Source organism: Symphodus melops (assembly GCF_947650265.1).
Source record: "Symphodus melops genome assembly, chromosome: 3".
NCBI lineage: Eukaryota > Metazoa > Chordata > Actinopteri > Labriformes > Labridae > Symphodus > Symphodus melops.
The window spans coordinates 12218484-12236360 of NC_136693.1; the positions used below are offsets into that span (position 1 = coordinate 12218484).

A 17877-nucleotide genomic window follows, 5' to 3' on the forward strand; every position below is an offset into this window, starting at 1 on the left:
CTTGAGATGAGCAGAGCACAACACTCTCCTAGTGCTCTCCAATTAAGCAGAGGTTGTTTTGCACGCTGATGAAACATTATCTCAGGGAACAATTCATGACTCAAAGCATTCCAGGCTATATGAGCCCGCGCCTGCAGAACTTAAATCCTAATCCTTCAAATGCGTGCAATATTGTCAGCTATATATAGAGCAGTTTGCTTTTCTATCAGACCGTCCCTCTTCTCTCCAGGCTTCAAAGTCACTGGAGCTTTGTCTTTAAAAAAAAAAAAAAAAAAGTAGGCAGGAAAGCAACATTTCATGCTCTTATTGATTACTCTGGTATGTTAGTTGTCCATTGTTGTTGTGTAATCAAGCATGAGGGAGGGCAGCTTGTCAAGAATTTATGAGCTACCCCCCCCCCCCCCCCCCCCCCCAGTTCACCATTTTCTCAATGTTTGGTTTGTTAAAGCATATTTTGGCCTTATTTTATTCCCCACATAGACTGATTTAATTATTAATGTGTATAAAAGTTATTCAACAGCACCAGAATACACTGCAGTTGTACAAACTCGGCTGTTTTGCTGATTTGAACTCCAAGGCTGTAAACGGTGAAATTCTATCAGAAAATATAATCCGATTCTGCATGCTTTCTGCTGAATTCTGCTCCTCATCATATGCCTTTGTTGTGTCTCTGCTGATCTGTAGCACACACACCTCCCTTAGATCTCAGAGCTGTGTGCTCCCCACTTCAAATAAGAGGAATCAAATACCTTACGGTTGATATTTTCAGAGAATTACCACCACTCCTACCCCCTTTCCCCTTTCGATAATATGAGGTAGTATTGTATGGGGCCTGTCGAAGGTGGGGGTGGGGCAGAGGGGGCTCTCCGCACTCTTAAGCTGCCTGAGCGCAGCCCTCCCAGCACTGCTAATAAATTATTAACTCCTGCTGACAAATACTGTTACGGAGCCTGCCGCAGATCTGTTGCATTCTTTAACAAGATTGCTGTAGACACATGTTACAGGAGGATGGAGGCTCCATCGCTCCTTTTCTCTCTCCCTCTCTTTCCCCTTCTCTCACTCACGCCTCAGCAGTTTGACTGATGGCTGGAGACCAAAGTAAAAGTGCCTGAGAGACTGAATATTTTAGTGGTAAAATAATACCACTTGATTTACTGTGTAAGACAAAAGCAGTGCTTTGTTTCGCTCTCACCCTCCATTGAGGACGAGGTGCTTGTTGCGCTTCGGGCTCATGCTTTTTGGGTTCATGAATAAAAAATATGTCAGAATCTACATGCCTGACCTGCTCCCAACACACACACACACAGACCCACAGTGTGCCCACTACATGAATGCTCTGAACTTTGGTCTGACTTTTGATTTTTAATTAACTGTACCCAATTTAATGATCACTTTCTATTTGATATAATTACAGGAAACAATTTAATGGCTAATGAAAATTGAGGGCTTAGCCGCACTAAAGACACAGCCGACACAACACAGATGATTACAGACAGACAGACAGACAGACAGACAGACAGACAGACAGACAGACAGACAGACAGACAGACAGACAGACAGACAGACAGACAGACAGACAGACAGACAGACAGACAGACAGACAGAGGATTCACACTTCTGCCCTTTATCTACCTGATTGGCTGGGTTTGTGTGTGCAGCTGCTATGAGATTCACTTAATGCTGCCATTGTGTCGGCCCAACTTCACTGAACAGCTTCTTCTGTGACCATGTGCCAGTGTCACAATGTGTGTGTGTGTGTGTGTGTGTGTGTGTGTGTGTGTGTGTGTGTGTGTGTGTGATAAAGACAGAGTAAAAATGGTAATGGTTAGAACAGTTGCTCATATTAGTATTTTGAAAGTTAAAGAAAACAGAAACAACAGCTGCAGTGTTTTAGTTTCTCAATATAATTGCTCATTTTGTCTTTTCTTACTCTAGTCTGCTGCCTTTGACAAATAAGTTGTTCAAATCTTCCCCCTGATGATAATAAACATTCAGCAGTGTTTGTTACTAGTTACCACCTTTGTTTTATTTTAAATACTCCTGCATAAATACCATGATTCGAAATCAGAACGTTTCTTCTTTCAAAAAATGCTTCCATTCTTAAACAGAAGAAGCATTCCTTTATATCTCTGTGCCTAATTCTGAGCAGTGCAAGAACACCATCACAGCACAACCTCCCTCAACCTTGACCCCCACCACACACACACACACACACACACACACACACACCCCAGACACTTCTCATACCACCCAGGCAGGCTGGGGGTAGAACTAAAATGCTGTCACACTGACCCCTGTGGATAGAGCAGCAGAACGAGGCAGAAGCCAATCAGTGATCAGATGTGAAATAAAAAGTTTGTGGAACATTCTGTCACGTACCTACACAGGCTCATACCGTCAAACCCCCAGTCTGTCTTCCTCATGTGCACACAGGTAAATACACACATCTTTTAGAGACGATAGAGCCCTCAGTAGGCACATCTAGAATGCATTGTCAATAATCTTCTCTCCACTTTGCATCAGCAGGAAGGCCATATCATCCTCTTTTTAATTTAATGGCAACGGTATAATTACATTTTGTTGAACAGTGTTTTAGTTCATTAATTGTAGCACTCAGCAATGAATGTGACCTCATTAATAGTGAGGGAAAAACAATGAATTGGCAATATAGGTAATGGTAATTAATAAAATATATCCGTAAAAATGTGAAAGAAGAAAAAATGAAATTACATTTAAGGTGTGTTTACTTTGCATCTGATGCTTCAAGGACTTGTAAAGTATTGGCCCAAGCAGGTAAAGATCCAGTTCTAGATCAAGCCATCCATCCACATAAAACACCAGATTAGAGAATCCGACAACCTGTTCCAAATTCAACAGGCTGCCAGCAGCGACAGGTGACATTCAGGTGTAGCATCCCGTTCATCATCTATAATCCCAGATACAGTACAGCTCCCAAAAATGCACGTAACTGCAGGAGGTCCAAAAAAGGAGAAAGCCCTCTTTTAATGCTATGCTGATGGTCTTGGTGATGTCATTTCTCTATCTTGACTGCCTGTTCTGTCTTTTTGTGCTCTGCAGCAGAGTCATGTCTTCCAAACAAGCCACGTCTCCTTTTGCCTCCGTGGTTGACGGGGACGACGCCATGAGTCAGGAGCACTTGTCCTGGGAGAAAGAGGAGAGCGCAGAGGCCCACGGCACGCCACAGCTGCCCCTGCACAGCCTGCTGCATGGAAAAACCCATCCCGATGAGATGCAGCCACTCAGCAGTGTACCGCCAGAGAGCGACTGGGACAGCCTGGTGTCAGCCCAGCAGCGCATGGTGAGACTCGTACACATGACAAAAGGTTTTGATCCCATGCTGCAGCTCAAAAAAAGAAAAGAAGTGTGTAACATTTTCACACACACACAAAAAAAAAGTGCGATGTAGTTGAATGACCTTACAGGTGACTTGCAGTGCAGCCCAATTATTGCAGGTCAAATAGAAAAGTGCTGACAAATTTACCAAGTATAATGTGGCAGATTGTTAATTGTTTTGTTCTTCCTTGCACCTTAGCAGCTTAGTACACTTTACAGATTGACTGAAAAGTAAACATAGACATTGGCTTCCAAAGAAAGTGCTTTTTGCCTGACTTTGTTGAAATTTTTTATTTTTTTTTGCAAACTTTTTTACTTTTATTTGAGGTCCTGAAGTGAGAATGGAATAAAAGACAACTTTGTGAATAGCTGAGAGGGGGAAGCATAACAGTAGTAATTACAAAAGTAGTTTCTTTTCAGATTAAACCTGGTAAAGCAGAAAACATTCAAACAAAAGCTTTCCATTATTATTAGGTCGAAAGTCGACCTCGAACTCTCACTTGAAAACATTGGCACATCACGTTACATTATGGCCATATGGGAGGGAATAATGTCTGTTTTGCTTCCTAAATTATTCTTGTTAATGCCACGATGCAAGTGGGTTGTTTTTCTTGTTCGGTATGAGATACATTTGCAGCCAGACCCCAAATGCTGCACATTCTAAGTGCAAAGCTGTTTTAATGTGAGTACAGCGAGGAAGAGCACGAGCACTTGTGTGCCATAGACATGGGAGGCAGTCGGTTGTGTGTGACAGACGGCTCTGTGGTAAAGAGACCCAGAGGGCCTCTGAAGTAGCACTGCAGCCGCCCACCGAGAGCCTCAACACCTCGGCAGTGCAGTGCAACACACACTCGCAGACACTAAATCTTTACAGTATTTTATGAACACTGGGATGGAGAGTTAGGAAACCAAAAGAATAAAAAAAGTCATAAGTAAAAACGTGAGAGAACGCAAACAAAACCAAACATTTATTTATTTGATTATGATACTTTTTTTTTGAAAAACTGTGAAGATAAGTAATTTTATCCAATGCAGAGCTTTAACTTTGGTGTGCTTATATGCATTCTCTGATGAATCCAGGCAATCACACCATGAACGGATGGATGATGGCTAATATCAAAGATATTCTGTAATAATTACAGGGTTTTTGTCTCTTTAGCAGAGGTGATATTTAGAGGTCATGTAAAAAGGAATAAATGGTTAAAGGTGTAAAAGGAAGAAGGAAAAAAACGAGCAAAGGAGAAAAGAAAAGAAGGCAAAAATGAGGAAGAAAGGGATCAATTGAGATAATAAAAAAAGGGGAAGGCATAAGGGGAGAGGAATGAGAGTGTTGCCGTCACTGATTACCTGACTCCACTGCTGTGCCATGCGTCTGTGTGGGGCTGTGCCCTGAACCTATGCCAGCTGATTAACCCAGCACTGCTCCACTCCCCTCAAGCACTCTCCACTGTCTCTGCCACGCTGCATAATCATCCAACACCCGGAGCCGGGGAGGTGTGGAGTCGGCGAGTAGGTCGTGCCACCCTGGCGCTTGGTACTAAACCATCATACACACTAACTCTGCCTGCAGCTCGACATGTAACGCAGCTATGAGAGTTTGGCACTCTCCACATTCCTGTTCCATTTATTGCATTCCTGACTTTTTATTCAGGATTGTCAGAGGCTCCAGACGTGCTCACCTTGGCGTTGCTACACTCTGTTATCATGCTGCTGTTGATTAAAGCTTGCTTTTCAATCATAGTCGTGTTGGATACAGATGTGTGTCATGTTTATTCTCTTCACTGTGAGGGCCAAAGTTTAAATCAGAGTTAAGTGTTCCCCCGTTAAAGGCTACAAACTCCTGGCTGCTTAGCTACCTTCTGCTTTCTCAGACTGCACAAACCATAATTAACACCACCTTCTGTCAGGCCTGTGTGGATACACTCCCATTTGCAGAGTATTCTCCCTCTCTGTCTCTCTTTCTCTCCCCCTCATTCTTCTCCCCTGTTTCCTTCATGTCTCTGTTTGTGCACAGGGAGCACTCAGCCAGTCAGCCAGAGACAGGACCCTTAGTTAAATACTAAACCATACACAGGTGGGACTGAAAAACAACAACAGCTTGAGACAGGACACAGATTTACGATGGTTCGAGGCACTCAGCTGAGAATAGGTCTCCACTAGAAAATGAACAAATTACACAGCAGTCACCCTAACACAAATGCACACTCAAAAGCAATTTGAGAAATTACAGTTGGTAGGTTTCTCTGTGTAGTCTCTGCAGATGAAAAGTAAAGCCTGAGCACATTATGGATATGCCCTATGAAAGTGTACCTCATCATTTCATCTCAGTTTTTCGCTTGTCATGTCTCATTTACCAGCGCAGCTAGCTCTGTTGAAAACACATACGCCGCTGTGTGAAAGCCAGAGTGGAGCCATTTTATACGGCCAAATCGCCCCTGAGCTGAAGAAACCCAGCAATCAAAGCATTTGAATGAAAAAACTGTCAAAAAGCTCAATGGAGCCCTGACAGAACACAGAATCACACTCATCATTTAATATAAATCCCATCCCCTGTTACCCCCCCCCCCCCCCCCCCCCCCCTTCCCCTCTGTTTGTCTTACAGGAGTCTGACAGCAATAAAGTATGTTCCCTGTACTCCTTCCGGAACAATTCCACTTCTCCACACAAGCCGGAGGAGGGGGCCCGGGAGCGGAGTGACCTGCTGAGCGGATCAGCGTTTGGAACTCCTGAGCGCCGCAAAGGAAGCCTGGCAGACGTAGTGGACACACTGAAGCAGAAGAAGCTGGAGGAGATGACAAAGACAGAGCAAGATGGTATGACTCTCTACGTGTGCGCGCGTTTGTCTGTGTGTCCGTCTTTCCTCAAACTTGTTGCCACACAAGCCGGCGGTACTGACGCTACTGTCTCTCCACGACAGAGACCGTGTGTTAATGCACATCAGCATAAGTGTGGTCTTCTTCCATGCCAAGCAAAACTTTTGGACTATAAAACTCAAAGTTCTGACCTGATGCCAGGAACATTACCTCTCATTATTTTTCTGCTAAGAACATTTTTCACTCAACACGGGTATTCATCAAACCTCGCTACGTTCATTTTAGAGCTCTTATTTTCTAATAGTTAAAATCTTTTTCGTGCTGTGAGACTGTTGGGTTTATGTCATATCTGCACCCCATTTCACCCCGCTTGGCTCTGCCTTCTACAGCCTGCAGTCTATCAAGAGTATGGCGGAAAAACAAATATTTGAAAGAGCTGCCGAAACACATCCCCCTTCTTAATTAGGGCTGTAGTAATATAACTACATCCAATCAAATGTTAAACCCCCTTGGGAATGCATGTGTCTCATTTAGTATCTAGGGAGCTCTTAGCTTAAGCACTTCATCAGACGAATAAATTAGACCTCTGTTAGCTTAAAAATAATTTGCCACTTCTTTTTTTAAGTGTTCATTCAGTGGTCTCTGTATCAGAGCATCACAGGACTCTCACAAGACAATCGTTCAGTCGCCTCCTTATATGGTAATCGGTTATTTAAGGTGTCATTCAGGAAATTAGACTAAAGAAAAGATTGAAATAGCTTGCATGAAAAAAATGGAAAAAAAAATTAGGAGTCAAGATATATTTGAAATACTTACAATGCAATACTACCTTTATATTATTTCACATACATTAAACAATTGCTGCCCTTTAGGTTTCATAATCTTTAGATATGGAAGATGCATTTGCAACTATTGGTATTTTTCTTGCACACCAACATAAAATAATATTAGTAGCATGCACATATTAGGACAGATGAGGACACAAAAATGTAATGTGCTGTATAGTGTGTTACTCTATAGGACCCATTTTGTAGTAGAGAAGCTAAGAGATTCTGCGGCTGAGGGAAGAAAATATTATTATTGTGTCTTATTTCTCTCAGAGTAGATTTTTCAGGGCGAGACTGGTGGGTCTCTGCGGCGGCGGAGAGCAAGCGTTGTGGTAATGAGCCCCAGCTGGTGAAGGCTGGTTGTTGCAGTAATTTAAATGGTCAAGTGCTGCTTGTAATCCAAGGCCGTATGTTAGCACAGGTTGGAGAGGATGCTTTAGAGTGCCATACAGCTGTTTTAATCTCCTGTTAATAATAGAGACTGGGTCTGCTTCATGTGCTGTGTATCATCGCCACCTAAATAAAGTCCCTTGTCGGAGGAAATTAGTTTCCGAGCAGGGAACACAGCAGAAGACAAGAGCCTCACAAAGTTCAGTCTGCTGTCCCTTAGCTGCAGGAACTGAGAGATTCTCTGTTGTCGAGAGCACTCGAGGAAGCTTCAGCGGTGATGATCAGTGATTACTGTAAAACGGAATGAGAGGGAGTCTTAGAAACTACAACAGGAAAGAAATCTTGGGAGTAATCATAATCGTACGTCTTTGTTTATGGAGAGAGACACAGTCAGAAAAGGAAAAGGGTTGGATGAACCTACTAAAGAACAGGCAAGACAGTGGGAGAAGCCATTTGTTGTCTTAATGATGTTGCTAATGTGACACACGCAACAGATGAGCTAAATATATCGCTTATCTAAGCATGACAACTGTTGTGTCTAATTTTGCTGCTTTGGTGCCTGACTGGTCGGGATCACCAGGATCCTCAGAGACTCTGAACCATCTGCTACCATTCTTCTCTGGGCTCCCTTGTCTGGTCATCACGGATCATTGTCCTGATGGGCTAAGGCTGAACGCATTGACCTTAATTGCAGAGGGGAAACAAATGGTGTGCAATGGATTTTACACACAGTACCGTGGTCACCATTGGTCACGATGAAAACGTAAATCCCGATAACAGAGGTGTAAACATTGAGGATCCTTTTGGGTTAAAAAGCTTCCTGATATAGTATACTAAAGTGATACCTTCGAATTTGTAATTGTGATTACAATTTAGAATTATTGATATTTCAGCTTTTCAATTACACTGCAAACTCAAACTAGAAATAATTAAAATGTTATGGGCAAAGGGAAAAATGTGATTGTGTTCAACTAACCTTTCAGCAGGAGTAAGCAGTGTGAAATATAATTAGGGTTAGGGTTATATATATATATATATATATATATATATATATATATATATGACAGAGAATCATTGACCATGGTTCCTCATTCTAACAATAGGGTCTGTCTCTGTGTTATTGGTATTACTCCTCCATTCTTCCATCTCTTTATATTTGTACCCTTTCACCCTCTCCATTTCTGGTCCTCAAAGTGCTTTAAGTGCTTGTGACTGTGCTAATGAATGAAAATGTCCTCCTAGCAGCAAGCAGCGCATTTAGCTGAATAGTCACCTTTGCTGTAAAAGCTCTATTAGGCCCGGTTGCCAGCAGGGCTAACGATTGTGCCCCATGTTTATTTACTAGGTATTGTAAATGCATTATTTATGGATAGGTCTCCAGACAGCACTTGTCAAGAGTTAAAAATGTCAGTATAAAGTATGAGGGGAGAAAAGAAAAATAGCCAGCATTATAAAAGGCCAAGGTGACCTTGATTTGATTCACATGCAATTAGAACAGTTTTATATAATGCACTAAAGTATGAATCAATACAGTGCAAGTCAACAGAGAAATACTCTGTGTGTTGGGCCTTTATGATCATCCCTAAGACAAGGACGGGTAATTGAGTTTTAGCTTCCTGTGTTGGCTTTCAGGGATTATCGCTGGACCCACTATATGTATGTTTAGACCTTGTCAGTAAAAGCTGCACTGAAAGGGATGCACTTCTGTATCCATCCGGCGTCTTTGTGTTTTAGCGTGGTTGCTTTCTTTTTGGACTGGTGAGTGTAATAAGTGTCTGAATGAAACAAACAAATGGTGTCCCTTGAGCTGTGTGCCATACATTAAAACATTACAATCATTTAGTGTTACGGTGACATTTGTGGTTGCTGAAAAAAAAAATGTTCTAACCAATATGTTACTTTGATATCTTTTTAAAATGTAATTGGCCTAACAAACACAATTTACCAATATGATTCAGTTTAGTGGACTGCCTGTGAGCCAGTAACTTGTGGATAGCAGATGCAGCTGTTCAAATGGTACTGGAGACATCAAGTTTAAACTCGATGGATGTAATCTATAAATAGATAAAAATAAGGATCCTTAGCTCCATTTGAAAAAACCCAACAGGAAGACGGATTACTATACAAGCATAATTCTGCTTTTTCGGAGCAGTTTGAAAAATTACAATAGCGCAGTGCTTAGGCAGAATACTCCACACCTGGAGCCCTTTGACAGAGTAATGACTAATTAACTTAGCAAAGGGGTGCCGTAGCACCATTAAGCCAAACTGTGAGTGGCTTTGTAATCTCAGGTAGAAGGTTATTTACAGAGAAAAGAGTTCCTGTGTAACAGTGGCAGGTAACCTAAGCATTGCTTGTGACATAAATCAGCACAACATGAAGTGCCACTGTGAACTAATTGTGTTTGGGGCACAGGGTCATACAGTATTTGTGAACTGTATGTGTTATATTTTAGACCTTTCTTCCCTCTCCTGCCTTTATCACCTCTCCTCTATTTAGAAGTGTAATCCCCTGGTGAGGCTGTGTATTATCACTGTATAATGACTGTGCAGTAGTTTGAGTGTGGGGGGAGTGATCAGCATTGTGTGCGTAGCCCCAGGTCATTATCCCCTATTACAAGAGACTATGTAATGAGATTCAGGGATGGGTGAAAGCTTTGGAAGAGAATAGGATCAGTTCTAAGCCTGAGCTCTGATTAGCACTGATGAACTCTTGACTCTGTTGTAACACTGTCCCCTGTCAGTTATAGCCCCTGCTGACTCCAAACGCAGGCTCACTAAAAACTGCTTCCAGGTGCTTATAAGAACTGAGGTTTTTTTTGTCATTTATTTACTTTAAATGTAGTATTGAAAATGTTTTTAAAAGTTAAATTATATATAATCAGTCAATAAAATACATACTTCCCTTCCCCCAACAGACTGATGCACTTTCTCCCCTCCTCTTTCACTTCCCTCCCTTCTCCCCTCTCCTCTCATCCCAGCTGCCATGTCATCTGGTTCTGCTTTATCCCACCTAATTAATAGGAATCTTTGTTATAATGATCTGAGCATGAGCCTCTGACTCTATGCATATGCAATGAGGGTTGGAAATCCAGTTGCCTTGGTTGCAGTTTTTTTTTGTGTGTGTGTGTGTGGCAATCTTCACACATAGCTCTGCACTGCCTCTGAGTGCAGCTTCCTACCGGACAGCGCGAGGCCGGGACCCTCCTGGCAGGACACACAACCATACACGGGCCAGACATCAGTCGAGCAGCAGCCTCTCTCCTGTGCACCACCTCCTTTAATAATCTCTTCTTTATTCTGTATAGATGATTTCAGCAAGCTACTTAACTTGATGCAAGTAATCTATTTGATCAAATAGCCAATATAGCTCTTAGTGTGTGTGTGTGTGTGTGTGTGTGTATGTGTGTGTGTGTGTGTGTGTGCGTGTGCGTGTGCGTGCGCTTGCATGTACTGTATGTGTCAGTGGGGGCCTTCCTGTGTGTGTGTGTGTGTGTGTGTGTGTGTGTGTGTGTGTGTGTGTGTGTGTGTGTTCTCTCCTGGCCTGTGGCGTGGTGTAGCAGCCCAGCGGAGCAGTGCTCTGGTCTGTCACTTTTGTTTGAATAGGTAATGTAGATCTGTTCAGGCTGAAGAGACATGAGTTGGAATCGCTTGTTAGGACACATGATCAAAAGCGGCTCTCTGCTCTCTGCCAATCAACCCTCTTGTCACCCTGTGAAGCAGACGTTAAATAGATTTTTCGGCTGTATGCCGCGGGCAGCCTGCCAGCCTGACATGTGAACTTTCACCAAAAAAAAAAAAAAAAAAATGGCACCCTGCCCCTCTCTGCTTCCTAATCTCACCTTTTCATCCCTTTCCTTCCTGTTCACTTTTTTTGCTTTACCCTTTTTTTTAACTTTGCCCCCCCCCTTCCTAAACCTTTCTCTAAACTGGATCAACAGTACCTGATTCACATCAACCTTTCCCTCCTCTTATTATTTCCATCTCCCACCCCATCTTACTCTCCAGTGGCGAAGTTGCTCCTTTGCCAGGCTGAGATCAGAGCCCAGGGCTAAATGGAGTGGCAATATGAGGGGAAACAGGGAGCAAAAGTGTCTGGTCTCCTCCTGCTGAATTATGTATTTACTATCTGCTCCAAAACAAGAGCCCCCACACAACACAGGCATGTCCCCCCAGGACGCTGGAGGGGGGCTGACACAGGTCTCACTTTACACCGTCTAAGATATAGATTTTGTTGCCCCTTTACAAAACGGGAACCCTTTCTGCTGTCTTGGTCATTCACATGACAAAACAAGCAGCTGCTTCTTCAATGTGCCATTCTTTGCATTCAAGATCACCTTCCCTACTTCTCATATTCCGATTAGTCAACAGTAGCAACTGCTGCGGAGCATTCCAGGGGCCATCTTCCCGGGTTTCAGCTGTTGAGCGTGTCCCCCTGCACCGACGCAGCACAAAACTCCCATTGTGATCCTGGCTTACTGGCTGCACAGGAACCCCTTGATAGGAGGAAACGGGTGTCTGTGAGAGACAAATCACAGCCAGGGCTGCACAGAGGCTTGTTTGTCTTTACAAACTCTTGCTGGTTGTAGGTGTGCCTCCCTTAGTGACGTCACTCCTTGTACAGATGAAAAGCAAAATGATCTTATTTGTGAGAGGAAATAAACAATTGATTCCTCTTAGTGCTGTTTAAAGATAGCCGGGTGTTTCAATCAAGTGCAGCTTAAAATGTTCGGACTGCTTCCACTGTAGAGGGGGACAGAGATGGTAAAATGCTGACACATTAGAAGGCTGAAGTCATTAATGGTTCTATATCTGTCATTGGGCAGGGATGCCAAGAATTGGAATTGCACCCCGATAGAACATGAAGAGAGACAAACAGCATTCTGACAGACTTCATATACATGTAGTGAGGAAAGTGGAGGAGGAGGGGGAGGGGGTAAGATGATCAGAAAGGGCAGGAAAGAGACCATTCCACAATGGGATGGGGTGAAGAGGGAGGGAAATTGTTCCCTCTTGTGCAAGTGCGTGCGTGTGTGTGTGTGTGTGTGTGTGCGTGTGTGTGTGTGTGTGTGTGTGTGTGTGTGTGTGTGTGTGTGTGTGTGTGTGTGTGTGTGTGTGTGTGTGTGCGCGCGCGTTAGAGGGAAGATTTGTTTGCCAGCTAAGTATCACTGTCCTAGCTTCATCTCCTGAGCAATCTCCACACATATCTTGACAAAAGAGCTGGTGTCATCTGACCAAGGATCAAAATAGTGAGAGTGTTACTCACACCCTGGGCACAGTCAGCCTCTGTGGCCTGCTAATGATTTCAGAGCACATTGCAGGCTTGTTCTTGGAGTCAGACATACGTCAGCAATCCAGCAAAAAAGATCTGCCTCAAAAACATGCAAACATGACAGCTGGAGTGGGTGCATTCTATTAACATATTTGCATTGTTTTTTTTATTTTTATATATATTTACCCAAACAGAAAGCTTGAATGTCTAACACCAAACTTTGATGAACAAAGAGACTATTTAATAAGCAGTGATGAAACAAATGTTTCCTCCCACTCGATGCTTCCCTTTCTCCTTGTTCAATAACATTACAAGTGCCAGGAGATGAGATGAGGATGTCAGAAGAAACGAATAGAAGTGTGTTTTATTGCTCTGCGCAGCCTGAGTGCCAATGATTATAATTATTTGACAAACGCTATCTCTCTTTGGAAGTACCTCCAGGATCATATTTTTAAAAGGCTACACCAGACGAGTAGTTAACACGCTGTAAGATTATGTTGTCGTATGCATATCTGAAAGTTGAATTAGTTGAGAGTATTTGAAATAAGATTTTGTTGTTTTGTTATCATATTGATTTAAAAAGTTAATTCTAGTCTCAGATCATTGAATCATGTAAGTTCCTAAACGCCTGCCATGATCCCCTCATCTTCCTATTCGTCTTTTTTTTTTTTTTTTTAAATCTCGGGTCGGTGGCTTTTTGCTCCACAAAACAAATACTGTGAGCCACGATGGCTGTCCAGCATTTACCAATGAGTTTTGTTGGTCATCAGAAGTATTTTTCACCTTCTTCGCCTAGCAGGTCTGTACAGCTCTGTACCCAACAGAAGGAGGAAAAAGGAAATGCATTTTTCTTTTTGTAGCTACAACAACCTGCACGGCAGCAAATTGAGTCAGTAAGCTGTGGGTAGATGTCTTTGTCTTTTAATCACAGACAAAGAGCTGGCGTCCTCAGCCTTAAGAAGAAGCTGTTTTCTTTACTATATCTTTAACCAGTCAGTAGGAAAGAGTGATAATAGTGAACAAAGGTTGAAGAATCTTGTGTTTCACTTTTTGTGTTGATAAATTGGATTGGTAAAACTTTTATACAGCTATGACTACACTATAAACTTTTAAATGGTAAGAGTTGTTGTTTTTTTTTTTTTTGATGTGTGCAAACGTCTTCTCTCTTTTTTTTTATTCCTCCAAGAATGAATAACATAATCTAAAATTAGTGGCCTTTGGTTTCACAGTCCAGTAAGCAGCATGGTTGCATCCTGAACTCTGGCATCTTAGTAAACAAAGTTGGTTGTGAGATTACATAAACGACTTTAATTACTATTGGAAAATGAGAACGCCGAGCTGCAGATGTAAAAACGTAAAATATCTTCACAGTGAGTCTGGAATTGCTAGTTCCTTTCCTGAAAAATTTTAATAAACTGCAAATTAACATAGAATATAGTGTAGACGTGGAGGATATTCTTATACACACTTCAGCAAAATTCAACATGGTACATTATGCTGTATAATTCACTATAGGATCCAGCTTATTTTTGTAAATTGTGTTCTTGTTAATGTCACATCCTGTGGTTCAACCTCTGAAGCGCAGCGCTGTCGTCCAGCGTTTATGATGAAATAAAGTTTCCATGTCTATTGCATACACTTGGCTTCACTGCAAATTGTAATGCATTCATGTGGATCCTATTAGTCTCTTTTTGTCCTTGTAGAGTCAGACACCCATTAATTTACTAAATCACACTGAACAGCCATGATCACAGTACTCCACCTTTTCTTTCACACATCTATTAATTTAACATAGATGAATAAATGTGAAATGTTTCCCAGCATTGATTAGCAGGCAAGTCTATATCTGACAGTTAAATTGTAGGGTACCCAAAAAAAAATCCCCCCGATGCAAAGTACCCAGTAATTTAATTTTTTGCGTGAAATTATTATAATTTATTACAGTGTGTGGACCCTAATGATTACAGACATCAAATGGAAATTATAAATTGAAATTAAATCCACATATTTCTCCTCATATTTCACAAGTGCTGATCCCATCATCAGCATCATTTAGTCTCCAGAAGTAGTGTCTACTTTTTTTTACTTTCAAGCAAACCAAACACACGTGCGTTATGATAGCTTTATCTTTTTTCTTTGTCTGACTTACCTACCTTTGTTGTCTACTTAAAAGGAGTTATCAACCAAAGTCGCACTTAAGATACCTTCAGGCTGTGCTTCATTAAAGACTTAAATAGGCTTTGAACATTAACAATTGTGAAACAAAAACAGATTAAAATGTTTCTGTTTCATTTTTCTCCATTTCTATAAACGCTCCACTTCTCTTTGACCTTGTCTGGCTCTTAACACACATCTTTTTAATCTTCCCTTTATTCAATCAAATTAGTAGCTGTTTGTTTCCTTGATGAATGGAAGAGTGCATTGTATTGATGGTTCATTTTCAACAAACTCACTCGGCTGCCAGAGAAGAGGCTTTAAAGTAAAAGAAGGGGAAAGTAGAGGGAATAAAAAGTTCATTTTGCTATCCAAGCATTTAATGGTCCGAGTTCTTAAAAGTGACCTTGTGGGGTAGAAAGCAGAGCAGCGCAGCAGCTCCTTCCAGATGCACACATGGCATCCATCGGGGGCACAATCACGCACAGTCCCACCACCTCAGGCTCGGACATATGTTGAGTTTTATTTCATTCTTCTGACATTAATCCTATTCACCAGCTGTTCTGCCAGCTGCCACTCTCCGGCTTAAGGGGAGATTGCAGTTTTGGGGGCTCTGAGTACTGGTTTATCTTGGCTCCTCATCTGCTCCTCACAAAGTTTTGATTGGATTTTTTTTCTTTGCCCTCTTCCTACTTCCAGGTTCCTTGAGTTGCATACTTTCCTAAAATATTTCTATGACTTTGCTGTTGTTGTTTTTTCCCCTCTCTGACATCAGAAGGTTTTAGAGAAATTGAAGCAATTTGACTTTGAATCTTGCCTTTTTACAGCCAATGCTCACTATAAGACCTCGAAATTTGAGAGAGTAGTTATGCATTTACAAATATTCATAGCTATTGCACTCCCATAAAAAGAAAAATACAGAAGTTGGAGATCCCCAGCACTTAATATCATGCTGCGCCTTGTCTGAAGGCCCCCCCCCTCTTTTCTTAAGAAACCCTTTGGAAGGGACCCAGCGCTGAAACCCGCTCACCCCACAGTCATCTAACGGCATTTCTGCGGGATTAGCCTGGACATGGCCTCAGCCTGTACAGTTATGATTATTGACATATTGGGTCTGACATATTTCACATTTATGTGCATTGTCTGGAAGCATACTCAAGTGTTCTCAATGTCATTTCTGCTGAAGTACGGCCGGGCGGTCTGCGAGCAGGGGCCGCAATGAATTGATCATTGCTCACTGCTCACTTTAATAATTCAAGCCTGATTGCCACAGAGTGCCGCAGTAAAATGGATTGGGAGAGGTCACATGCTGCTCAGCTCAGGAGGTGAAGCCTCTTGGGGATGGTTAATTCATATATGCTTGATAGACACGTGTCCTATTTAGAGAGGTCAGGGTGCTGTGTGTGTAGACGTCTTCTCAGAATGGCCAGGTCAAAGCTGTGGGATTAACACGCTGGTCAGTGCAGATAATGACGAGGGGATAAGGGGGACGTTTTCCGGTCTATGTTTAGCTGCCTGAAAAAAAGTTATATATTCAAAAAGTTTACGGCAAAATCTAATTTTACAACTTTAGGCTGCACAGTATTTAATAGTTTTGACCTGTGGTTGTATGGGTCAATGTCTTTTCAGTCCACTTTGAATTGAACTGTGGAACCCTCCAGCTAATGGGATAAATACAGGGGTTTGAATTAAATTAGCTGGAAGCAAAAAAACATATACCGTAAATTCCGGACTATAAGCCGCTACTTTTTTCTCACACTTCGAGCACTGCGGCTTCTACTCCGGTGCGGCTAATGCATGGATTTTTTTATGGGGGACAATGAGCTTCTGCCGCAAAAACATTTGACTTCGTCACGTCGGATCTTAATATCAGTCATTTTGCGCTTCATGCACGCACCCTCATGATGGAAAACACACGGAGAAATACATATGATGCAGCTTTCAAGTTAAAGGCGATCGACCTGGCTGTCAAAGAAGCTAACAGAGCTGCTGCACGTTAAGATGACACTGACAGCGACAACAGAGACTGAGGAAGTGAGTAATGAAGTCATTCTGAGGCAGTGAATGGATGGACTTTTTCTTGTGAAATATATTACGGTCATCTTTTTCATCAGCCGTGTTACAGACACCGTCGGCTAGGCTTCGTATTGTAACAGTTCATGTTGTAAAGTCAGTAGTTGATAATGTGTTCATAATTCCGATTATGTGGAGAGTCAGTGAATGCACCAGCGAGAACGCGTTGAGTGGCTGTATGAGAGAACGCTGGGGGAGAGAGTTGGATTGTTACGGCAAGTTATGTGTTGCTCTCTGCTGTAAACAGCGTGGTCACGGCCGACAGTGATCGGGTTATTAAAAGTTATTATTTGAACGCTCTCGTCGTCCTTTAACGTCCGTACGGACGCTACAGTATTTGCGGATGTTACCGGTAGCCTACGTCTGTGTAAATAGCTCTTGTTATAGCGTGGACACCTGCGGCTTATAATCAAGTGCGGCTTATATATGTACAAATACATTTATTTACTTATTTTTAGCCGGTGCGGCTTATATCCAGGTGCGCTCAATAGTACGGAATTTACGGTATATAATCCAAGTATCAATGAAACATAGCAGCAGAAAAATACCACTGAATAGAAATGCATTCATTCCCCGAATACAACCTTTGTATACGAAGACATGGGACATGTTGGGTTATCAGGTGTGAAGGTGTGAGCTATGAGCTCCCGACTCAAACTCTGGTAGAGTAAACCAGAACTGTAGAAGAATCAAATCTTGTCTCTACAATTTATTTATAGCAACTGTTTACATGAGCAAACAGGATGGTCTAAAGGTGACTAACAGAGATGTTCACTAAGTGGAATAATGATAAGGTGTCAGCTAAAGAAAGCCCACCATGAGGTGCAGGTGCTGCACAATACACTGCCATGGTTGGACCTTTTTATTTATGCATGCCAGCACTTGTAATTACATATTAAAAAGCTGGAATGATTTAACTGCACCCAAAAAAAGTCTTCTGAAAATGGTGGAGGTTATTAAAACCGTCGACAACGAGGAAAGGTAATTGCCTGAAA

At 42.1% G+C, this 17877-nt stretch overlaps 1 protein-coding gene across 6 annotated transcripts in view; it reads left to right on the top strand.

Moving 5' to 3' along the window:
- The window catches only part of sox6 (SRY-box transcription factor 6), a 130036-nt gene that overhangs the window by 41119 nt on the left and 71040 nt on the right, over window positions 1-17877 (top strand). For all 6 annotated transcript variants that reach the window (XM_079339336.1, XM_079339337.1, XM_079339335.1 and 3 more), the window contains 2 exons: window positions 3079-3319; window positions 5957-6167. In XM_079339336.1, coding sequence (XP_079195462.1) covers window positions 3079-3319; window positions 5957-6167 — 452 coding nt within the window. The remainder of the gene's footprint in view (window positions 1-3078; window positions 3320-5956; window positions 6168-17877) is intronic.